Source organism: Microcebus murinus, chromosome 4 (assembly GCF_040939455.1).
Source record: "Microcebus murinus isolate Inina chromosome 4, M.murinus_Inina_mat1.0, whole genome shotgun sequence".
In the NCBI taxonomy this organism is placed as follows: domain Eukaryota; kingdom Metazoa; phylum Chordata; class Mammalia; order Primates; family Cheirogaleidae; genus Microcebus; species Microcebus murinus.
In genome coordinates, this window is record NC_134107.1 from 69,131,152 (window position 1) to 69,157,559 (window position 26,408).

The window sequence follows — 26,408 nt, forward strand, 5'->3', positions numbered from 1 at the left end:
GTCAGAGCTACAAGCATGTCCATCCCCCCCGATGGTGTACACCGCACCCATTAGGTGTGTATATATTGCAAAGATGTGGAAACAACCCAAGTGCCCATCAATCCATGAGTGGATAAATAAAATGTGGTATATGTATACCATGGAGTTCTACTCAACCACAAAAACAGTGGTGAGTTGAGTATGTGCACTTTCTACCCTAATAGGAGATTTGGAAACTTTCTCTTGGCTTTACATCATATACCAAAGGGGTCCTATTGAGTTGGCTTACATTTACAATATAGAGGAAGAAGCCATTTGGTTTGGCAAGTGTGTCAGAGGGAGAAGGATGGGAGAATGGCAGTAGATGAGTAGGCAGTAGAATGGCTAGGAGGGGTCAGAAGTTAACCCATGCTGGAATGCAATTATCTTCATGTTTATCTCACACTAATCTTGTGCTTTTCCTCTCAATGGCTTTGTTTGACCCTGTTTGCATCTTCCTTGAAGGTTTAAGTTCCGCCATATTCTGTCAACTGTTCCAGTTTCAGTGGAATCTTATATTTCTGATTAATTATAAGAAATTGTTCTCTAAAAAAAAAAAGAAAGAAAAACAGTGGTGATCTAGCACCTCTTGTATTATCCTGGATAGAGCTGGAGCCCGTTCTACTAAGTATCACAAGAATGGAAAAACAAGCACCACAGTTACTCACCATCAAATTGGTATTAACTGATCAACATTTAAGTGCACATATAGTTGTGTTTTTTGTTATGTCCTTGTCTGGTTTTGGTATCAGGGTGATAGGGCCTCATAGAATGAGTTAGGGATAATTTCCTCCCCTTCTATTTTTGGGAATAGTTTCAGGTGGATTGGTATTAGTTCTTTGTACATTTGGTAGAATTTGGCTGCGAATCCATCTGGTCCTGGGTTTTTCTTTGTTTGGAAACTTCATTACTGATTCAGCCTCACTAAACATTATTGATCTATTCAGGTTTACTATCTCTTTCTCACTCAATCTTGGCATGTTGCATGTTTTTAGGAATTTATCCATTTCTTCTAGGTTTTCCAGTTTGTCAGTGTACAGTTGTGCATAATAGCCTTTAGTGATATTTTGTATTTCTGTGGTATCAGTTGTAATATCTCTTTTTTCATTCCTGATTCTGTTTGTGCCTTCCCTCTTTCCTTGGTTAGTCTAGCTAGTGCTTTATCAATTTTGTTTATTTTTTGAAAAGTCAACTTTTCATTTTATTGATTCTTTGTTATTTTTAGTCACTAATTCATTTAACTCTGCTCTGATCTTCATTATTTGTTTTCTTCTGATCTTTGGTTTTGTTTGTTCTTTCTTTTCTAGTTCTTTGAGGTATACTGTTGAATTGGTTAGTTTGTAATCTTTCTACTTTTTTCACATAGGCATTTATTGTTAGAAATTCCTCTCTTTAGCATTACTTTTGCTATATCCCACAGGTTTGAATATGTTGTGTTTCCATTTTTATGTATTATAAGGAGTTTTTTAATTTCCACTTTAATTTCTTCATTGATCCAACAGTTATTCAGGAGCATGTTTAACTTCTATGTATTTGTACACATTCCAGAGTTCCCCTTGGTATTAATTTCTAGTTTTATTCCATTGTGATCTAAAAAGATACTTGATATTTCAATTTTTAAAAACTTGTTGAGACTTGTTTTGTGGCCTACATGTGGTATCTCTCCTAAAGAATGTTCCATGCACTGATGACAAGAGTGTATATTCTGCAGTTGTTGGGTAGAATGTTCTAAAAATATCTATTAGGTCCATTTGGTCTAAAGTCCAGTTTAAATGATTCTTTATTGATTTTCTGTCTAGATGATCTGTCTATGCTGGGAGTGAGGTGTTGAATTTCTTCACTATTTCTCTCTTTAGATCTAGTAATATTTGCTTTATGAATCTGTGTGTTCCGGTGTGGAATGAGAGAGAGATTGTGTGTGTGTATATGTGTGTATTTATTATATCCTCTTGCTTGATTGATCCCTTTATCATTATATAATAATCTTCTTTGTCTTTTTTTTACTGTTTATAACGTCTGTTTTATCTAAGTATAGCTACTCCTCTAAATTTCGCTTTCATTTGCATGGAATTTCTTTTCCATTCCTTTACTTTCAATTGATATGTGTCTTATCAGTAAGATTATTTCTCGTAAGCTATATGTAGTTGGATCATGTTTTATTCATCCTTTCAGCCATTCTGTATCTTTTAAGAGGAGAATTTAATCCCTTTATAAGACATTCAAGCTTATTATTGACATGTGAGGCTTCATTTTGTCATATTGTTAACTGTTTTCTGGTTGTTTTATATATTCTTTGTTCCTTTCTCTTTCTCCTGTAGTTTTTCACTGTAGTTTGGTGTATTTCTGTAGTGGCACCATTTGAATCCTTTCTCTTCCTCCTTATATGACTGTTTACCAATGAGTTTTATACTTTCATGTGTATTCATGATGGCAAATACCATCCTTTCACTTCCAGTTTTAGACTCCCTTGAGTATTTCCTGTAGCGCTGGTTCAGTGGTAACTCATTATCTCAACATTTGTCTATGAATGACGTTATTTCTACTTCATTCATGAAAAATAATTTTACTGGATATAGTATTCTTGGCTGGTTTTCCTGTCAGCTGTTGAATATATCATCTCATTCTCTTCTGGCCTATGAGGTTTCTGCTGAGAAATTCACTGTAGGTCTGATGGGGTTTCTTCACAGATGGCTAGATGCTTTTATCTTGTTTTGGGGATTTGCTCTTTAACTTGGATTTTAGACAGTTTGATTATAATGTGTTGAGGAGAAGACTTTTTTCCATTATATCACTTGAGGGATCATTGAACCTCCTGTATCTGAATGTCTAAATCACTTTCTAGATTCAGGAAGTCTTCATCTATTATCTTGTTAAATAGCTTTTCTAATCCTTTCTTTGTCTCTTTGCCCTTGGATATACTGATAATTCATAGATTTGGTGGCTTTATGTTGTCCCAAATGTCATGAAGGCTTTGCCTCCTTTTTTTGTTTTTCTTTATTTTTTCTGACCAGATTTTTTCAAAACACTTGTCTTAAAATTCTGGGATTCTTTCATCTGCCTGATCTAGTCTATTGTTGAAGCTTTCAAATATATTTTGTATTTCCTTCAATAAGTTCTTCACTTCTAGAATTTCTGTTTGGCTCTTTAGTAAAGTTCTCATTTATATCCTGAATTTTTTTTCTGATTTCTTTGTATTTTTTTCAGAAGTCTCTTGTATCTCATTGAGCTTCTTTAAAATCAATATTTTGACTTTTTTTTTCCACTGGCATTTTATAAATTTCTCTTTGATTGGGATATGTTTCTGGAGAATTATTGTGTGCCTTTGGAGGTGTCATATTTCCTTGATTTTTCCTGTTTCATGTGTCTTTATGTTGATTTCTGCACATCTGGTGCAATAATCACTTCTTCCTATTTTTGAATTCACTTTAATAGGGGAGAACCTTTCTCTGAAGATGCTATCTATAATTTTGGTTGGATAGGGTACTTCGGCTTTGATTCTGGGTGTATACAGTAGTGTAGTCTTTGTTTGATTTCTTTGGCTATAAACAGTATTAGCAGTATATGTGATTGTCTTGGTGGGATAGGGTGCAGTTATTAGTGAAAGCTGTGGTGAATTTGTGCTGGGGACTAGGATGCCAGGTAGGCCAATCTTCAGACTCCAGTGGTGGCAGCAATAGGCTGAGCATGCCTATCTTTATGCCTTCCAGGCAGTGCATACTGGCATCTGTGTTGGTGATTACCAGAGTTTCAATTCTTCAGTCTCCAGTCTCTTATTTATTGCTCAGATACTGGTAATAGTAATAATGGACCAGGTAGGTGGGCAGGTTCTTGGACTCCTAGCAGCCAGTGTGGCAAGGGCAATGGCAGTAGCAGTGGTGGGACAGTTCTCTGGATCCCAAGCACTGTGTGTTATCTGTGTGTTGGCAATATCTGCAATGGGCTAGGTAAGCCAGTTTCCAGGCCTGCAAGTAGCACTTGCAGATAGGTGCCAGCTGAGGAAGTAGCAGCCAGAAGTTCAGGCCAAACTTCAGGCCCCTGGAAGGAGTGCTCAGGTGCCCAAAGTGGTGAATTGGGTTGGGCAATCCCAGGACCCTGGGTTATGTGCACTGTCATGGGGGTGGGGAAAAGCTGGGCTGGGCAGGCTTCTGCTCAGGCCCCCCAGAGGTTAAAGTAAACACTAGCCATGGTGGGTGGGGGCAGGGTGACTCTCAGTCCCAAGGCAGAGTGCTAGAGTGTAGGATGGTAGCAGCTACACTGAGGCCCTACCACTAGAGAGGGTGGGACCATCCTCAGTGGCCACAGCCTGGGCCATTGGTAAGGAATGCCCATCCTCTTCATGCCCTAGTTCCAGCAGGGCTTACTTGCCTACCCTGGCCACAGGAGCCTACACCCAGCTCATGACCAAGTCTCAGTGACAACTTGTTCCCCTGCTTACACCCTGCCTCAGATCCTAGCAGTGCTTGCTTCCTAACACCAGCTTCTGCCACCCAGGCCTTGCTCAGGTCCCAGCCCTAGTTGTGAGAGGACTCTTGGCTCACTCTACTATCCTCGCACCAACAGCCCAAGTTTCTTTAATGTCCCAGTTTCAGCACCTTTGGGCCTCAGGATAGCATGTCGTTTGCTAAAAGCTGAGTTTGAAAATGGCACTTTGCTGTATCTACTTAGGTCTCAGAAAGGGTATGGGACCCAGCACAAGCTCCCTTCCAGGAGCAGTTCTACCCCATGGTCTCCTGGAAGCTTCCTATGTTAGCTTAAGAAGTTAGGAAGACTCAGGGGTTCTCCTGCAGCCAGGATTGCACAGTTTCACAGCAGAGATGTGGGCTGATAGAAGTCTCTTATTTACCCCTTCTCCATATTGGGAAGTTACTCTAAGCTCCCAGGTAATCCCAGCCAGCAAGGTTACCTTTCCTCCTTCTCCTTCCCCACTTTTGGTGTCCCCTGTAATTTCTCTGTTGAATTCCAGTGCTCTCTCTTACATAAGGTATTCAATGTGTGACTGCCTATGCACTACACTACTCTGATTATTCTAAGAGAAGGAGGCATTTATGAAATGCTTCCAGTCAGCCATCTTGAACCCATAAGTGTCTTTATCCAGTGATAAAATTAATTTCCCATTTAGTAGCAGCACAACAGTTTTATTTTCTTCAATGTTTGTATCATACCTTAGTGCACAGCACAAACCCTGTAATTGTAACAGTATGTATCCACAAAATGCCAGTGGCACAACTTGTTGGCCAAAGTTTGATTTCTCCCAGACCATCAAGTAGCTGGGACCATCTCACCATCTATGTCATGTTACCATGAATAGGCTAGGCCTCCTTAAACTCTGTGGCCTGCCTTCTTCTTACCATCCCCTTCACTCCATGCTCCCTCCTCTTCATCTCTTTGCCACAATTTCAATCCTGACCAATTGTGTGTGTAGGTATGTACTATTACCTTCAAAGTATTGACTGCAATTTAAAAATATCATTGATCTGCCCCTGCCTCCACATCAGCCCTTAGCTATGAACCTGAGACATGCCTCAACTTGCCTTACCCTTTGATAAATGTTAATTCCAACAATAGTATCCAAACTTTTTGATCCCATAATCTTATCTGGTAAAATCATTTGAGCATACAACTCTAATACCTTTACATTTATTTTTTAAATGCATATGTATTACTATTAATATGTCATAAATTACCAAAATGTTGAAAATTTTAAAGAATGTGATTAAAAGACATGGAAATGAGAGTTCCATTATTTTGTTTCTACCCTTGAATGAATTGTTTTATTCATGCCCCAAGATATATGCCCCTGCTATGAAAATCACAGCCTCAAACCACACTCTCCCATCAACTATCCATTTCCTTCCCCCACTGCACATGGAACAATGTTCTGAAATTTTAGAATGCCTTAGACTTGATTCAACTCAAACTATGACAATATTCATAGCATAACTCATTTATACAATATGAAGAATCCTGTCCTTCCATGCCATATTTTATCTTTTGGAAAAACATGGATTTTCATATATAAAAATTACATACAGTATGGTATAACTACATTTCTACTATTGTTCATAATAATAATATGCTATTTGTTCATAATAAGTTTTCACTGGGACAAGTAAGTCCTAATATTATTCATTTATTTAAAACATTTCAAAAAAACATACCTCTGTACATTTTTGAGGGCTATCATGGCCTGTAGCGAGAAGAGATGTCTTCTCCCATTTCTGTGCAACTTGATTGGCTTCTTCTATCTTCTGCTCACAACTTTTTTGAGAATTAAGCAATGTCACCTCATAAAATTCTTGAATATCTGTAAAGAAAATGCAAGGAAACATCAAAATATCATGCACCACCTTATAAATAGCTTCTGGGTATATGTACACATATATGTGTATAAAAATTTTTTGCTGATTAAAATAAATGCATAAATATGGATCACAAAGTAAAACAACCAGAACAGAGATCCTGAAAATTACCTTTTTATCTGCATAAGAATGCTTACAGTAACTTTATTCATAATTGCAAAAACTAGAAGCAACCAAGACGTCCTTCAATAAGTGAATAGATAAATAAACTGTACTGAATCTGTATAATGGAATATTATTCAATCATAAGAAATAAGCTATCAAGCTATCAAAACATGGATAAATCTTAAGTGCATATTGCTAAGTGAAAGAAGCCAGACTGAAAAGTCTTACAGCCAGACTGTATGACTCCATTTAAATATCTGGAAAAAGTGAAACTAAAGAGAAAGTAAAAAGATTATTGGTTGCCAGAGATTCTGAGAGAAGGAAGGAGGAGTAAATAAGCAAAGCACAGAATGATGAAAATATTCTTTAATGACATTACAGTGGTGTACACAACATGAAGCATTTGTCAAAACCCATAGAACTCAATATCATAAAGAGTAAACCTTATTGCATGCAAAATTTTAAAAAATCATTTAGGAAGTTATGGGTCCCAAGATGAAATTCAAACTGTTACAAAAGAATGTAACTGCATTAAAAATGTATGCAGTAACCTCAATGCAGGTGGTAGGAAAATATGTGCGGACCTAAGTAATTTTGAAAATAAGCAGAGACTATAAAACCAAAAACAAAGAAACAAAACAAAAGCAGTTGGTACATTTGTTTTCCATGTGGTACAGATTAACAATTCTGATATTGCTATACATGTGTACTGGAATTCAACAATTGAGTAAATGGATGGTGGATGATGGGAGACAGGATTCTAACTGTTGGAGTAGGAACAAGTGAGGGAAGGTTAGAATGATTCCTGTATCAGATTAGAGTTGAAGACCTCATTATAAACTTATGTTTAGCTTAATATAGAAACAGATGGATACATATAAGAATATTTACAGATATGTATATATACAAGTTAGTTGCATACACATATATTTCTTTGTACTGTCTGTTAGGAGGGCCTAGAAGCGATGATACCATAGTAATAATGAGCACACTAGCACCCTGATTTTGAACAATATATAGCATTCTCCACCTAATGGTAAAAGGCAATACATAAGCACTGTGGTATGAAATTAGGATTGGATGTATATATATGAACTCAAAGTTTTTAAGAGATATAGGATGGATAGATAAAAATATGTATAGAAATTAATATGTACGTGGACATTTCCTAGCTCTGTCACATAATTCCTGGATCTGTCTGCTGAGAAGGCCTAGAAGCAAGGATATCCCAGTAGCAACAAGCATACCTAGAACTTCTAATTTCTAATATCATTTTCCAATAAAACAAACCAGGCCTTCTTAGAGAAATGGTTGATTCTAGGACTGGGGCAGAAGACATAAAAAAATGATCCTGGAGCATTTTATAACATCAGTAAGTAAGGAAAATTTTACAAGTGATGGGTATGCTTACTATCTCATTGTGCTAACAGTATATACATATGTCAAAACATATTAAATTATGCATTTCACCTGTGTGCTTTATTATTGCCAGTTATAACTCAGTTAAAAAGCCAAAAAGAAAAGGCACAAATTGAAAGAAGATAATTCCACAGCACATGGACAAAGGAATAGAACCCAAACATGAAAAGAACTACAAATCAAAAAGAAAAGACATATAAACAAACAAAAAGACAAAAGGTATGCACAGGTATTTCATAGAAAAGGAAACATATATCAGAGATAAGCCTAGGGAAAGATTCTCAACCTCATTAATGATAATAAATGCAAATTAAGATCATAATCGAATACCACTGACACCAAAAATATTGCCAAAAATGATGAAGTCTGACAATACAAGGACAAAAAAAGACACATATCAATGGTAACTTTTATTTATTTATGAAAATTGCACATTGCTCTAACCATCATAGAAAATAATTTGGTATTATCTGGTAAAACTGGACATTTATTTTTCCTATAATCCAGCATTTCTACTGCTCAGTATACATACTTGATAAACTCTTGCATATAAGAACCAAGAAACAAACCCAAATGTTCATAGCAGCATACATCACAATACTAAAAAATTAGAAATACTCCAGTGTCCATGAAAAGGAAAAAGGATAAATTGTTGTATGTTCTCAAAATGGAATTTATAGAGCTGTGAAAAATGAATGAACTATGGTGTCGTGGATCTACAGTATCTTAGAAACATAATGGTGAGTGAAAAAAACAAGTTTAAATATGAAAACATTTTTTTAAAGTTCAAAATTAAATTACACACTTTTAAACATACATATACACATATGTGACTAAACAATTACATGAAGACAAAGAAGTATGTGAAAAGATATAGCTAGTTCAGTGGGCAGGGTAGCCAAAGAAGTGGCATAGGGAGGAACATATAGGTACAGGCAAATTAATGGTAATGATCTAGTTCTAGATTTGAATGGCAATTTCATAAATTCTAATTTTATTATTATTATCTGTATATTATATATAAATTACATTATTCTTTTTATGTATAAATATATATTTATACATATTTTAAAATAATAAAAAAATTTTAAGTGTTTCATGAATATAAACTTGTATAGAAAATTAAAATGCTTATATTTTATGCACAGCTACTTCTTCTGCCACTAGCAATAAAGTAGCTATGAAGTCATGTTTGAAAAATGTAAAAAATATACAAAGAACAGAAGGTAAAAAGCAGGACATACATAAATCCTTCTCAGATTTTTTTAAAATATTCTAAGGCCTAGTAGGGTAGTAATTGGGTTGACAAAATCAGAGGAATGGGGAATAAAAAGCTAAAATCCAGAAAACAAGACATGCTTATATCATCTGGTCTCAAGTATTAATTAAAAGGAAGAATTCTGTAAACATTTCTTGCAGCTATGGTCTATTTAAAGTATAATGACGTGTAATGAATAAAATAATTTTTGCAGGTAGTCAAAGTTCAAGATTCTTTTTCTTTGTGCCATTTTTAAGGACAAATAGTTTCTTATGCAACATTTGCAAGTCAATCAAATTTCAAAACACTAGGTGCATAAATTTTCCAGAAAAGGAAGCATATTTATCAGACTCATGTTATTTTTTATAATTTTATTTCAGAATATTACAGGGGCACAGCTATTTCAGTTACATGGATTGCTTTTGTACTGCTTGAAACAATACATGGATTGCTTGTGTACTGCTTGAGACCAAGTTTTAAATGTGCTCATCTCCCAGATAGCATACACTATACTCATTAGGTATGATTTTCACCCATCCTTCTCCTTCCCTCTCCCCTCCCCATTTGATTTCCTTTGAGTTTTACTTCTGATTGTGCACAGGAGTGCTGTTTGGTTAGCTGCAATTTAATAGTGAGTACATGTGGTGTTTGTTTTTCCATTCTGGTGATACTTCACTTAGGAGAATGGTCTCCAGTCCCATACAGATTTTTACAAAAGGTATTGATTAATTTTTTTATGGCTGAGTAATACTCCATGATACACATATACCAAATTTTATTAATCCACTCATGAATTAGTGGGCACGTGGGTTGATTCCACATCTTTGTGATTGTCAATTGTGTTGTTATAAACATTCCAGTGCAAGTGTCTTCTTGATAAAATAAACATTTTTTTTCCTTCAAGTAAATACCCAGGGGTGGGATTGCTGTATAAAATGGTAGGTCTACTTTAAGTTCTTTGAGAAATTTCCATACTATTATCCATAGAGGTTGTCCTAGTTTACAGCCCCACCAACTGTGTATAAGTGGTCCATTTTCTCCACACCCACAATAGCATCTATTGCTTTGGAACTTTTGATAAAAGCCATTCTCACTGGGGTTAAGTGATAATCTCCTTGTGGTTTTGATTTGCATTTTCTTGATAATTAGTAACAGTGAACATTTTTTCATATGTTTATTGGCTATTTGTCTATCTTCTTTTGAAAAGCTTCTATTCCCAACTTTTGCCCAGTTTTTGATGGAGTTATTTGATATTTTTGCAGATTTGCTTGAGTTCTTTATAGATTCTGGTTATTAGCCCTTTATTGGATGTAAAGCATGAGAATATTTTCTACCATTCTGTAGATTGCCTATTCACTCTGTTAATTGGTTCCTTTGCTATGCAGAAGCTTTATAAATTAATCATGTCCCATTTATTTATTTTTGTTGCTGTGATTGCCTTTGAGGTCTTCATAAATACTTTGCCTAGGCCAATATCTAGAAGAATTTTTCCAACATTTACGTCTATAATTATTATGGTTTCATGTATTACATTTAAGCATGTATACATTTTGAATTAATTTTAGTGAGTGGTGAGAGATATGGATCCTCATTCAATCTTCTACATGTGGCTATGCAATTTTCCCAGCACCATTTATTAAATAGGGATTCTTTCCAGATCAGATGGCAATATGTGGATGGTTTTACATCTGGGTTCTCTATTCTGCTCCATTGGTCTATGTCTGTATTTTTGTGCCAATATCATGCTATTTTGGTTATTCTAGCCTAGCAGTATAGCTTAAAGTCTGGTACAGTGACATCTCCAGATTTGTTTCTTTTGCTTAAGGTTGCTTTGGCTATTCGGGCTCTTTTCTGATTCCAAATGAAGCATGGAATTATATTTTCTAGATCTGCAAAAAATGACATTGGTATTTTCATGAGAATTGCATTGAATCTGTAAATCGGACTGGGTAGTATGGACATTTTAACATGTTGCTTCTGTTGATCCATGAGCATAATATGTTTTTCCATTTGTTTATATCCTCTGTGATTATTATATCCTCTGTGATTTCCTTCCTCAGCGATTCATAGTTCTTCCCATAGAGGTCTTTCACTTCATTGGTTAAATATATTCCTAGGTATTTTATTTTCTTTGTTGGTATTGTAAATGGCACTGAGTTTTTTATTGGATTTTCAGCTTGACTGCTGTTGGTGTGTAGAAATGTTATTATTTGTGCACATTGATTTTGTAACTGAGACTTTGCTGAATTTATTTATCACACCCAAGACTCTCTTGGCAGAATCTTTGGGGTTTTCTAGATATCAGATTATGTCATCAGCACAGAATAATAGTTTGACCTCTTCTTTCCACATTTGGATCCCCTTGATTTCCTTCTCTTGCCTGATTTCTCTGGCAACGGCTTCCAGTACTATGTTGAATAAATGTGGTGACAGTAGGCAACCTTGTCTAGTAACCATTCTAAGTGAGAATTTTCGATTGTCCCCCATTTAGTATGATGTTGGCTGTGGGTTTGTCATTTATGGCTTGTATAATTTTGAGATACATTCCATCTATGCCTATTTTGTTGAGAGTTGTTATCATAAAAGGGAGCTGAATTTTGTCCAATGCTTTTTCTTTATCTATTGAGATGATCAAATGGTCTTTGCTTTTGCTTCTGTTTATATGGTGAATCACATTCATGTATTTATGTATATTGAACCATCCTTGCATCCCTGAGATGAAGCCAATGGGTCATAGTGGATTATTTTTTTTATGTGCAGCTGATTTGTTTTGCCAGGATTTTATTGAAAATTTTTGCATCTATATTCATAAGGGATATTGGTCTGTAGGTTTCTTTTTTGTTGTTTCCCTCGTTGCTTTGGTATCAAGGTGATGCTGGCTTCATAAAAAGCATTGGGAAAGATTCCTTCCTTCTCAATGTCATGAAATAATTTCTGTGCGATAGGTACTAATTTTTCTCTGTAGGTCTGGTAAAATTCAAATGTGAAATCACCTAGTCCAGGACTTTTTTCTGTTGGAAGATTTTTTATTGCTGCTTCAATTTCATCACTTGATATTGGTTGTCCAGGAGTTCTATTTCTTCCTAGGGAGGTTGTACATTTCCAAGAATTTGTCCATTTCCTAAACATTTTCAAATTTATCTGAATACAGAGGTTTATAACATTCAGAGATGATACTTTGTATTTCTGTGGTATCAATTGTATATCTCCTTCTTCATCTGATTGAGCTTATTAGGGTCCTTCCTTTTCTGTTTCTGGCTAATCTAATGAGAGGTTTATCAATTTTGTTTATCTTTGCAAAGAACAGACTTTTCATGTCATTTATCTTCTGCATAATTTTTTGTTAACTATTTTATTTAGTTCTGCTCTGACATTAGATATTTCTTTTCTTCGGCTGGTTTTGGAAATGGTTTCCTATTTCTTATCTAATTCATTGAGATGGCTTATTAGATTGTTGATGTGTGATCTCTTTATTTGATGTAAATACTTAAGGCTATGAATTTTTGTCTTATGACTACCTTTGCTGAATCCCATGGATTTTTATAACTGTGACACCTTTGTCATTTAGTTTAAGGAATATTTTCATTTCCCTCTTAATTTTCTCCTTGACCCAATAATAATTCAGCAATAGGTTGTTTAATTTCCATGACTTTGTGTAGACTTGAGTGTTTCTCTTGAAATTGATTTCTAATTTTATTCAACTGTAATCTAAGAAGATACATGGCATAATTTCAATGTTTATAAATTTCTTTAGACATGTTTTGTGACTAAGATTTGATCAGTCTTAGAGAATGTTCCATGCACCGATGAAAGGAATGTATATTCAGTAGTTGTGTGGTAGGATGTTCTATAAATATATGTTAGGCCCATTTGTTCTAGAGTCCCATATAAGTCCAGTGTTTCTTTATTTTCTGCTTGGAAGATCTGTCTTGTTCTGTCAGTGGGATGTTGAAGTGCCCAGTTATCACAATGCTGCTATTAATCACTTTGTTTAGATGTACTAGGGTTTGCTTTATGAGTCTGGGCTCACCTGTGTTAGGTGCATAAATATTTAGGTGTTATGTCTTCTTCTTGAATTATTCCCTTTACCATTATATAATGACGATATTTTTCTTTATTGTTCTTGATTTGAAGTCCATGTTATCTTATTTTTTTTCTTTTGGAAAAAATATAGAATATTTCTAATATTTCAGGGTAAGGAAGGATTTCTTTTTTTTTTTTTATATTGGCATATTATGGGGGTACAGATTTTAAGGTTTCAATAAATGCCCATTTCCCCCCTCCCCCCACAAGTCTGAGTCTCCAGCATGACCATCCCCAGATGGTGCACATCTCACTCATTATATATGTACATACCCGCCCCCCGCCCCCTCCCACCTGCCCAATACCCTATTACTGTAGTACATATGTGACCACTTAGGTGCTGTTCAGTTAAGACCAATTTGCTGGTGAGTATATGTGGTGTTTGTTTTTCCATTCTTGGGAAACTTCACTTAATAGTATGGGTTCCACTCTAACCAGAAAAATATAAGATGTGCTATGTCACCATTGTTTCTTAGAGCTGAATAGTACTCCATGGTATACATATAGCACATTTTATTAATCCATTCCTGGATTGATGGGCACTTGGGCTGTTTCCATAGCCTTGCTATTATGAATTGTGCTGCTATAAACATTCGAGTGCAGGTGTCTTTTTTGTAGAGTGTCATTGGATCTTTTGGGTAGATGCCCAGCAAGGGGAGTGTTGGATCAAATGGTAGATTCACTTGTATCACTTTAAGGTATCTCCATATTGCTTTCTACAGAGGTTGAACTAGTTTGCAGTCCCACCAGCAGTGTAGGAGTGTTCCTCTCTCTCCACATCCACGCCAGCATTTGTTATTTGGAGACTTTTTGATAAAGGCCATTCTCACAGGAGTTAAGTGATATCTCATTGTAGTTTTGATTTGCATTTCCCTGATGATTAGAAATGTTGAGCATGTATTCATATGTTTGTTGGCCATTCTTCTGTCTTCTTTAGAAAAGTTTCTGTTCAAGTCCTTTGCCCACTTTTTAAAGGGGTTATTTGATTTTTTTCTTCCTGATTTTCGTGAGTTCTATGTATATTCTAGTTATCAGTCCCTTATCGGATGCATAGGATGCAAAAATTTTCTCCCATTCTGTAGGTTGTCTGTTTACTTTCATGACTATTTCTTTAGCTGTGCAGAAGCTTTGTAGTTTGATCATGTCCCAGTTATTTATTTTTGTTGCTGCTGTGATTGCCTTTGGGACTTCTTCATAAACTCTTTGCCCAGGCTGATGTCTAGGAGAGTGTTTCTAACTTTTTCCTCTAGAGTTCTAATAGTTTCATACCTTAGGTTTAAGTCTGTAATCCAGCATGAGTTGATTTTTGTGAGAGGTGAAAGGTGTGGGTCCTGTTTTAGCCTTCTACAGGTGGCTATCCAGTTTTCTCAGCACCATTTATTGAAGAGGGATTCTTTTCCCCAGCGTATGTTTTTGTCTGCTTTGTCAAAGATTAGATGGCTATATGACGATGGTTTTATATCAGGATTTTCACATCTGTTCCACTGGTCAATATTCTTGTTTTTGTGCCAATACCATATTGATTTAATTACTACAACGTTGTAGTATAGTTTGATATCTGGCAAATTAATGCCTCCCATTTTGTTTTTCTTGCCTAGAATTGCTTTTGATACTCGGGGTCCTCTTTGGTTCCATACGAAGAGTAAAATAATTTTTTCTATATCTGTGAAGAATGCTGATGGGATTTTAATAGGTATTGCATTGAATCTGTAGATCAGTTTGGGTAGTATAGACATTTTGATGATGTTGAGTCTGCCGATCTACGAGCATGGTATGGATTTCTATCTGTTTACATCCTCTGCTATTTCCTTCCTCATTGTTTCACAGCTCTCCCTGTAGAGCTCTTTTACCTCCTTGGTTAAGTATATTCCTAGGTACTTTAATTACTTTGTTGCTATTGTGAAGGGAATTGAGTCTTTGATTTGGTTCTCAATTAGATTGTTGTTGGCGTATATGAATGCCTCTGATTTCTGTGTATTGATTTTGTATTCTGAGACTTTACTAAATTCATTGATCAGTTCCAGGAGTTTCTTGGTTGAATCTTTGGGGTTTTCCAGATATAATATCATATCACCAGCAAACAGTGAAAGTTTGATCTCTTCTGCCCCTATTTGGATACCTTTGATTCCATTTTCCTGTCTGATTGCTGTAGCCAAGACTTCCAGCACTATGTTGAACAGAAGTGGAGATAGTGGGTAGCCTTGTCTGGTTCCAGTTTTATGTGGGAATGATTTCAATATTTCCCCATTCAGTATGATGTTGGCTATGGGTCTGTCATATATGGCTTGTATCATTTTTAGGTATGTCCCTTCTATGCCTATTTTCTTAAGTGTTCGTATCATGAAAGGGTGTTGAATTTTGTCAAAAGCTTTTTCAGCATCAATTGTAAGAATCACGTGGTCTTTGTTTTTGCTTCTGTTTATGTGGTGAATTGCATTTATAGATTTACGTATGTTGAACCATCTCTGCATCCCTGGGATGAAGTCCACTTGGTCGTAATGGATTATTTCTTTGATAAGCATCTGGATTCAGTTAGCTAAGATTGTGTTGAAAATTTTTGCATCTATATTCATTAGGGATATTAGTCTGTAGTTTTCTTTTTTTCTTGCATACTTTCCTGGTTTTGGTATCAGAGTCACATTCGCTTCATAAAAGGTGTCGGGGAGGTTTCCGTTCTTCTCGATGTTGTGGAATAGTTTCTGCAAGATAGGTACTAGTTCTTCTTTGTACGTGTGGTAAAATTCAGGTGTGAAGCCATCTGGACCAGGACTTTTCTTTTTAGGGAGATTTTTAATTGCTGTTTCTATTTCAGCTGTTGAGATTGGTCTGTTCAGGGAATCTATTTCTTCCTGGTTGAGCCTAGGGAGGCTGTGTGTTTCTAGAAATTTGTCCATTTCCTCCACATTTTCCAGTTTGTGTGCATAAAGATTTTTGTAGTATTCATAAATTGTATCTTGTATCTCTTTGGGATCAGTTGTGATATCTCCTTTTTTATTCCTGATGGAGCTTATTAGAGATTTCTCTTTTCTGCTTTTCGTTAGCTTAGCCAATGGTGTGTCAATTTTGTTTATTTTTTCAAAGAACCAACTTTTTGTTTTATTAATCTCCTGAATAGCTTCCCTGTTTTCAATTCCATTTAGTTCTGATTTGATCTTGTTGATTTCACTTCTTCTGCTGGGTTTGGGGTTGGTCTGTTCTTCTTTTTCCAGCTCTTTGAGTCGTTTTGTTAGATTGTCTATTTGTGATCTTTTTGTCTTTTGGTTATAGGCATTTATGGAGGTAAACTTTCCTCTCAGAACTGCTTTAGGTGTGTCCCAGAGGAGTTGATAACTTGTCTCTCCATTGTCGTTTTCTTCATAGAATTTTTTTATTTCCATCTTGATTTCTTCATTTATGAAGTAATCATTTAGTAGGAGGTTGTTTAATTTCCACGTTTTTGTGTAGAAATGTGAGTTTCTGTTAGGGTTGATTTCTAGTTTTATTCCACTGTGATCTGAGAAAGTACATGGTATGATTTCTATTTTTTTAAATTTCTTGAGATTTACTTTGTGTCCTAGGATATGGTCAATCTTAGAGAATGTCCCGTGAGCTGATGAGAACGTATATTCAGTGGATTTTGGGTAGAATGTTCTGTAGATGTCAGTCAGACCCAATTGTTCCAGGGTTTTGTTTAAATCCATTATTTCTTTATTAATTTTCTGTTTCGAGGATCTGTCTTGTGCCATCAGTGGGGTGTTTAAATCTCTGGTGATTATGGAGTTGCTATTAATCCATTTGCTTAGATCCAGTAAGGTTTGCATTATGAAAGTGGGTATACCTAAGTTGGGTTCATATATATTTGAAATTGTTATCTCTTCTTGTTGAAGTGTGCCCTTCACCATTATATAATGACCCTCTTTGTCTTTTACTACTTTTGTTGGTTTAAAAACTAAATCGTCTGAAATTAGAACTGCCACACCAGCCTTCTTTTGGCTTCCACTTGCCTGCAATACTGATCTCCACCCTTTTACTTTTAGTCTATATGCATCCGTGCAGGTTAGATGTGTTTCCTGAAGACAGCATAGACTTGGCCTGTATTTTCTTATCCATTCATCCAGCCTATGTCTCTTGAGTGGAGAGTTTAAGCTATTCACATTTATTGAGAGAACTGATAGGTAAGGTAGATTACTGTTCATTCTGTTGGATTGGATGTTGTTGCTTTGATTTCTCTCTTGAGCCATTGTATTATCTGGCCTTTAATCTTTCGGTTTTGGTTGTTTTTATATTCATGAGTTTTTATTATGGTGTTCCGTGTGTAACACTGTCTTGCGTACTTCTTGTAGGGCTGGTCTGGTCTTGGTGAATTCTCTGAAACTTTGCTTGTCTGAGAATGACTTAATTTCTCCTTCATATATGAAGCTTAGTTTTGCAGGGTATAAGATTGTAGGCTGGGCTTTGTTTTGCTTCAGAAGAGTGAGAATGGGGCCCCAGTCTCTCCTTGCTTGTAAAGTCTCATTAGAGAAGTCTAGTGTTATGCGAATTGGCTTTCCCTTGTATGTCACTTGCTTCTTTCATCTTAAAGCTCTTAGAAGGGCCTCTTTAGTTGATATTTTGGTCAGTCTGATGACTGCATGTCGTGACATCTTCCTGTTTGCATTGAATCTCCCAGGGGTCCTCTGAGCTTCTTGAACTTGTATATCAAGATTTTGAGCAAGGCCAGGGAAATTTTCCTCTATTATATCTTCAAATAGCTTGTCCAACCCTTGAGTGTTGTCTTCTTCCCCTTCTGGTAACCCTATGACCCTAACATTAGGTTTCTTCACATAATCCCACATCTCTTGTAGGCTTTGCTGTTTTCTCTTGTTTCTCTGCTCTATTGCTGTGATGGTTTTATTTAGTAGGACGTTATTATCTTCAAGCTCTGAGATTCTTTCTTCTGTTTGATCTACCCTGTTCTTGAGACTTTCCACTCTATTTTGTAGTTCCCTGATTTGATTCTTCATTTCCAGGAGTTTGGTTAAACTTTTCTTCATTGTGTCTATTTCTTTAGTAAACTTTTGTTCTAGGTCCTGGAGGCTTTTTGTAGTTTCTTTGTGTTGGTTATTAAGTTGTTCTTGCAGCTCGGTGAGTGTTCTTATGATCCACATATGAAATTCCTCTTCTGTCATTTTGGTTGCCTGATTTTGGCAGTGTCCATTTCTAGGGGGCTGTTGCTCCTCTTTGGGGGTGTGTTTTCCGTTTGGTTCTTCATATTTCCTGAGTTCCTTCGCTGGTTTCTTCCCATGTAGATCAGTTGTTGTCTCTTTCCTTTAGGTTTTTGTTTGGGTATTCACACACCTTGTTTAGTTTCTGAGCCGTTAGGTGGTGTCTGTGGGTGAGATTCGGCCACTCCCTGTATAATGAGTCAGTGGGTGCCATGAAAAGCCTGTGCAGGATGCCGTCCCTGTCAGTAGGTGGCGCTTGCTTGGAGGAACAGGCTATGCTGTTGATTTTGTGTCCTGTTATCAGCTCTTGTTCTGGGCGGAGCTGGTTAGGAAAGCCTGCCCTCAGGCACCACCAATACCATTAGCAGAGGTCAAAGTTCTGTTCTCTGCTTCCAGGAAAAGCTGTCAGGTTGGGGCTGGAATGGTCCTGCTCAGCCAGAAAGTCTGCATGTGAGGGTAGGGCTGTCTGAGACCTGGCTGTGGGGGTAGGGCTGTCTTGAGGGGGCCTCACTTCTTTCCACCCTCCCCAACTCCGCAGCTACTCCTCAGCCTCTGCTAGCAGGTCAGACCACACGCCATCAGGCCTCCCCAGACTGTGATGCCGGCGGGGAGGTTCCTTACGCAGGAAGGCCACCTGGGCTGGGCGTACAGCCTCCTTTTGGGAGGAGTGTTGCCCTCTAGGACACTGATCTGCCCGTGAAGACACACACACCTCTAGGCTGTTCATGTATATCCCTCCTGTGCCCTGGGCAATGCTAGACCTCGGTGCATGGGAACTGGTCTGCAGGTCCACCCTCTGGGTCCCAGAATTCAAACTGTATCCCCACCAGGGAGAGGAGTTCCAGTCCCAGTTCACCCACAGGGAGCCCAAGCTGGGTGTACGTCTCTCAGCCTCTGAGTCTGCACCGTTCTCCTGGGAACACCATGCCAGTAGCACCTGGGATGGCTGGCGGGTAGGGAGCTCACAGTCTGAGTCCCCCTGAGTCAGCTGTAGGGTCCCAAAAGGGAAGGTCCCATTCCCTGGAGCTGCCTCCGGCTGGAGGCTGTATTGTCTCTCTGGGCAGCCGCGGGTAGGGTCGGCGGAGGGGAGGAGGAGGCGATATGGCGCCTGACGTGCGGCTCGGGTCTGTGCACACGGAGGTCCCGGGAGGGAGTTGGGAGTTGAGAGTCCGTTACAGGCTCACCACTAGCTGCCGGTGGACGTCTCTGGGCTGGTGTCCACTGGTCTCTCCACCCGCTGGGGAGCCCACCAGCAGTCTGAGATGCAGGGGAGGGGAAAGGTGACTTATCCACCTACCCTTGGCGCTGGTCTCCGGGCTGCTCCAGCAGTCTCATGTTTCAGTTCTCCTCTGCAGCCTCCTCCCGTGGAGTCTCCCAGGGTCTCAGGTAACCCTCCTTCCGGCCCTCATCCGCTGTATGCTCGTCTTCTTCTTTTTTCTAATTTCTGCTAGAATCTGTCTTTTCTGCAGAGATCTCTGTCTGGGGGTGTTTCTCGTCCACCATCTTGATCCTCCCCCCCCCCCCGTGTTATCTTATATAAGAATAGCTACACCAGTTTCTTTTGGTTTTCATTAGCATGGTATATTTTTTTCTATCCCTTCACCTTGAGTCTGAATGAGTCCTTGTTGGTTATAGATGTGTTTCCTGCAGACAGTAGATACTTGGCTTTTATTTTTTTTTATCCATTCAACCAGACTATGTCTCTTGAGTGGGGAATTCAAGCCATTCATGTTTATTTAAAGAATGATAAGTGGATGGATTTATGTTCATCATGTTGGGAAAACCTTATTGGTTTGTTTTACCACTTGAGCCATTATAGTATATGGGCTCTGAGCTTAGCTATTGGGTGATTTTACACCAGTGGGTGTCTATTGTACTGATCTGTGTATAATGCAGTTCAGAGTACTTCCTGCAGGTCAGGTCTTATCTTCACAAATTCTCTTAGTGCTTACATATCTTAATTTTCTCCTTGTCTCCTTTCTCCTTAAATAAAGAAAGTCTTTATTTCTCCCCATATGAGAAACTTAGGTTTGCAGGATAAAAAATTCTATACTGGCCATTATTGTATTTAAGGAAACTGAGGATGGGGCCCCCAATCTCTTCTGGTTTGTAAGGTCTCAGTTGAAAAGTCTTCAGTTAGTCTGATGGGTTTTCCTTTGTAAGTTACCTGATGTTTTTGCCTTATGGCTCATAGGATTTCCCCCTTCAGGTTAACTTTGGCCAGTGTGATGACTTTCATGATGATTGCCTGTTTGCAATGAATCTCCCAGGTGTCCATTGTATTTGCTGTACATGAATATCTAAATTTCTAGCAAGACCAGGGAAATTTTCATCCATTATTCCCTCAAATCCTTGTGTATTTTCTTCTTCACTCTCAAGGATGCTTATGATTCTTATGTTAGGTTTCTTTATATAATCCCATACTTCTTGTAGGCTTTGTTCATTCCTCTTATGCCTCTGTTTTTATCTTTGACTGACTTAATTCAAAGGTGATGTCTTCAAGGTCTGAGATTCTTTCTTCTGTCTCATCTAGCCTATTCTTGGAAATTTCTGCTGTGTTTTTTATATCCTCAAATTTTTCACTTCCAGAAATTCTGTTTGATTTCTTTTAATAATTTCATTTCTTTAGTGAATTTTTTATTCATTTCCTATATTGTTTTTATGGTATTTTGTGTTAGGTTTCAATTTTCTCCTGTATTTAATTGGGCTTCCTTATAATCCATATTCATAATTCTTTATCTGTCATTTAAATTGTTTTTATTTCTTTTGTATCCATTGGTAAACAGTTGTTTCCTTTTGGGGGTGTCCTTTATCTCTGATTTTCATATATCTGGAGTTCTTTCATTAATTTCTTCTCATCTGGCCTCTTGATCATGTCTTGGGGGTTCTAGTCTGGCTTGTGGGACTATCTCTGAAACCCTGAAGAGCAATCCCTGACCATGCCAGGGGAAAGAGTGCTGGTCCCAAGTTGCCTATGGGGAGCTCAAGCAAGTTTGATAATCTTTTCAGTTTTTTTCTGTCCTGCTGTCTTCACCTCTTCTCAGTAGTGTGAATTGTGTTGGGTCCCCCAGCTTTATCTCCAATGTGGCAAGTGGTACTTGTGGGTATGAATAAGCCACATCCTGTTTTCTTGAATTGGAAGTGCTATGATGAGCTATGCAATTTTTCTCCTGTCATCGGTTGATGTTTGTATGAAAGAGCCAGCTGCTAAGATGTTCTTTTGTGCCTATGGTAGAGTCTGGTCCCTCAGATGAAGTACTTGAGTGCCCCAAGCTTTAGGAGCTTTAGCTCCCAGAATGTTTCTTGATCTCCACCACCGCTAAGGTGGGGGAGGAGCAAAGCAGTTTGTGGCTAGGTTGGAGCCTGCAATGCTTTGCAAAATCTCAGTGGGGCTCAGAAGTTCCTTTTCTAGCTACTAGGGAGAGCCACTGGTAGGAGGGTCAGGACAAGCTCTCTAAACCACAAGGGCTATTCATGGGGGAGGGGCCTAAACACTTGTATGTTATAGCTCCAGGCTGGGATCTTTCTGCCTTTATCTAGTAGCATAGATTTTCTGTACAGAGGGATAGGTGCTCCCCTAAATGGTCACTCCTTGGACCCTCACACACCCTGTAAAATTGAGTCAGTAAATGCTGTAAAGAACATGCACACTGACTTTCCTCTCAGTAGGTGGTGCTTGCCAAAAGGAACAAGTTACAATGTTGTTTTTGTGTCCTGTGACTGGCTCTAGTCCCTCAGGAGAAGCACTATAATGCCCCAGATAGTGGGTAGGACCCTGGAACTTCCAGGTGAGTCCTTATTCTCTGCCACAGCAGAGGTGGGTGGGGGACTGTAGCTGAGTGAGGATGGGTTGGGTGAGCTTGCCCTCAGGCTCTACAAAAGCTGGCAAGTTAGCTGTTTTGGTAGCAATCAACAGTCTGCTCCCAGTTACTGGGAGAAGCCACCAGGGAGGAGTTGAAGTAGTCCCACCCACCCTGAAAGCTTCCTTTTGGAGGCAGGGCCATCTGAGATTTACAATCTGGAATTCTGGAGTGAGCCTCATTCCTTTCTCCCTTTCTGTTCCACAGTCCCTCCCTGGCACCTGCTGACAATCAGGAGCTCAAGCCAGCCACGCTCTCCCATGACTATGCTGCAGGCCAAGAGGTTCCCCACCCAGGATCTTGGCCTAAGCTGAGAATGTAGCTCTCCCATGGGGGAAGGGCTGCCCTGTGAGCACACTGCAGCTAGTTCCCACACTGCACTTTCCCCCTAGATCTGCCCATGTAGGTTCCCTTGCCTCCTAAGACCAAGAAGATCAATCTCTGGCCATGCCAGGGAGAAATGTGCTGGTCCCGAGTCACCCATGGGGTGCTTCAGCAGTTTCAATGTCCCACCACCCTGGAGCATGCCCTGCTATGATGGAGCTGCCAGGAAAGCAGCACCAGGGAGGACCAGCAAGCAGGGAGCTCACAGTTTGGACACTCCTCAGTCCACTATAGGACCCCAAGAAGAAAGGCCTGAGCCCCACTCTCTATGGAAGCCTCTGTGTGGTGGCTTAATGGTCTCTCTTGGCAGCCCCAGGTGAGGGAGGGAAGGGGAGGAAAAGAGTCTGGATGGAGGAATACTAGCACTCTTATCATCTCTGACCCTCTCTCTGTGAGGCACTCAGTCCAGAATGTCCATGTTCTGGAGTCACACAGATCATCAGGGACCTACTGCACCCCTGTGGCTCCTGCAGTTTGGGTTGGAGTCAGGAAATATCTGTGTGGGAATGAGCAAGATGAAACCTGAGGAGCTGAATCCTCCTGGGAAGGACAAGGCACATAGTGGGCAGAGGAGCAATATGGTACCTGCCATCCCAGCTCGTGTCTATGGAGATGGGGGTACCCCAGGAGGGCTGGGAGCCTGGTGCCCTCTCCATGAGAAGCTCCCAGCTGACTGGCAGTGGCAGCCTCTGTGCTCATGTGGGCAGAAAGTCTCTCCAGCAGCTTGGGTACTCTCCATCTGTCAGAAATATGAGGGAAGGAGAAACAAACTGCTCCACCAATCCTTCTCACTGGACTCCAAGCTTCTTGGGGGTTGATCTTTGCCAATACCTTGCTCCTTCTTGTTCTGCTCCTCAACTTCTTCCCATGGAGTCTCCCGAAGGTTCCAGCACCCTTCCTTCAGACCTACATCTGATCTATGTTTCCTTGTTCATTTCTTTCTCTTTCATCTAAAACTGCTTCTTACTAAGACACTCTGGCAGTTAATGTCTCTGGTCAGCTGTCTTGCTGCTCTCTCTCCTTAACTAGTTATTGAGGTTGAGAAGTCCAAGGCTAAGGGGCCATGTCTAGTGAGAGCCCTCTTGTTGCTCGGGACTCTCTGCAGAGTCCTGAGGCAGTGCAGGGCATACATTGCAAGAGGAATGAGCGTCCATATTCATGTTATTGATTCTTATCAACAAGGTATACTTTGAAACATAATGGATGGCAGCAACTTGATCACATGTAGAAAAACCCTATGGACAATATTTTTAATATTACATTTGTAAATCTTCATTACCTTATATCCCAAACATGATGAGGTACTCAAATCTATTTCACTCCTTTGCTTATTCTCTACACGTAAACAACTACTAGAAAGGAAGAAAGTAATCATAATGAAGTCAAAGATGACTTACATTTGAAGATAAGTCCATGACCAATGTCAAATTTTATTTTTGATTAGCAAGCATTATTTTTTAAACACCCATGTCTTTGTAACTTTCCAAGCATTTCTCGTTGGCATTCCCTTGTAGCACCACCACCACCACCACCACCACCACCATTTCTGTTCCATTTCCACTGCCAGAGTTTAGGCCGCCATCATCTCTTGCTAACACTTCTCCCTAAACCCAGATACCCCTTCGCACACACAGAAATCTTTCTCCTTCAAGCCCAGTTCTAGTCCTATGCCTTTATAAAAGAATATTTGAAGTCAGAGATCTAAATGTGAAACATCATCAACATAATAATTATTCTTACTAAAACTGAGTTCAATTCAGTGGGAAGTAAGAATACCCAAGCATCTATCATTAAAAAAAAAAAAAGATTTGTGGATTTGTGTGGAGAGTAATAGGGGATGGGAGTAGGTGAGCAATGCTGTTGCTTTCTTCCTTTTCCAACATATTGCTTGATCATTATTTCTCATTCTACCTTATATTAGAAGTAGTTGTTCACATACCTGTCTTCAACATTTTAATTCAATAATTAATTATAAATGCCAGGAAAGGTCCTTCAGAATAAAGACAATGTCCTATTCAGCCATATATTCTTTAGTATCTAGCATCATCCTTAAACTTAGTAATAAGCACACCATGAATGCTTGGTAATTTTCCTTTATTTGGTCAAAAAAAAATCAAAACAAAACTTTTTATCGGGTGGTGGGCAGGTGGTAGGGGGGAGGAGGAAAGGGGCGTATGCTTCCATAACGTATGTGATGCACACCACCAGGGGATTGGACACATCGGGGGGATGGTGGGGGGCAGGGGCAATATTTGTAACCCTAACAATATTTGTACCTCCATAATATGATGAAATTAAAAAAAATGTACAATACAATATTATAAACTCAAGTCACCATGATGTACAATAGTTCCCCAGAATTTATTTGTCCCATAAAACTGCAACTTTGTACCCTTTGACTAACAGGAGACTTCAGAATTTTAATATCTCAGAATATGTACACACATATATAACATATATATTTATATACAAAGTGCAGGCTACAATCTTTGAGTATATTCTTGCAACTTGTATGATTTGGTGAGGAGGGTTTATCTTATGTATGTTTGAATCACTGCCAGTATTATAGAATGCTGGTCACACAGTAAATATTAAATAAACATGCTGAGAGATTTTAACAGACCTTACTCTGTGATTCCTGATAGATGGAAAATGAACAAAAACATATGCTGTAAAGTTTGGTAAATAATGTTTTGAAGCAAATAAATCTAGAATACATGTAAAAAAATTTTCCTTTATTTGCATTTCCTCCTTTTTTAAGGTCAAAAAGAAGGCAAATCATTGATTAAAGTCAAATCCTTTCTCACTCAGAACTGCAGAAAACCTGCATATTATTTGGATTACATTTTTATATGACTTGACTACTTGATTTGATCACAGCAGCTAGAACAAATGTTGCACATTCCCCCTTCAAATAAAAAAGATTTGCCACCTCTGAGGATATTCAAAATTCCTTAAATTCTTGAAGACATATCCATTTTTACCTCACATCTTTAAAAGTCTATAAGTTGTTGTCAAATTTATAGATGAATGTTCTCAAACTCTATTGTACACATAAATTATCTGAGGGTCTTGGGGCCTGAATTTCTGTATTTCTAACTCACTCCTAGATGATGTCCACAGCTTTTGATCCACCAGAACACTAGACTTAAGAAATAGAACCTGAGGAATTAGACTTTCATACTCTCATTTCAAACAGCCCTTGTTAAATCATTGCAATTCTCTTCTTCACAGGGAGGGGTAAGGGACAGTAGTGGAATAGGGTGAGGAATCCCAGTAAGAGAAACAAGTTGGCAGGAAAAAAATTCTGGCCATTGATTGAAAAAAATAATAATAATAACCATTTAGTGGATATTATTAACTAAATTGATTTTGATTCAATTAGTTAGATACTCATTTTAAAGAAAGTATATTTCAGTCCTCTGCCTTTAGCACACATTACAACAGAAAAAATAGACTTCAAGGTGATGTCTGAGACAGTCCCTATTCAGTCCAAACTTTCCCCCATGTTTTAACCTATACTCCTTACAAATGAGATTTGGTCTTTGTAGTGATGATTCTAGCAGTTACGTCTCCAATTTGTCAAACAGCATATTCAAGGCAATCCGTAATAAATAGGACTATCTTTTCAAGTACACTCCTTAAAATACTCAAAATAGTTCATCTTCTTCCAAGCAGAGACCACCTGACATGACATACCTATTTCAATGATGCTGTTATTTCTTCCAAAGACCTTTAA

General features: G+C 38.4%; 1 protein-coding gene across 6 annotated transcripts in view; it reads right to left on the minus strand.

Moving 5' to 3' along the window:
- DLG2 (discs large MAGUK scaffold protein 2) overlaps positions 1-26,408 on the minus strand; it is a 1,870,454-nt gene that overhangs the window by 1,602,933 nt on the left and 241,113 nt on the right. For all 6 annotated transcript variants that reach the window (XM_076002367.1, XM_076002386.1, XM_076002368.1 and 3 more), the window contains exon 3: positions 6,177-6,322. In XM_076002367.1, the coding sequence (XP_075858482.1) occupies positions 6,177-6,322 (146 nt within the window). The remainder of the gene's footprint in view (positions 1-6,176; positions 6,323-26,408) is intronic.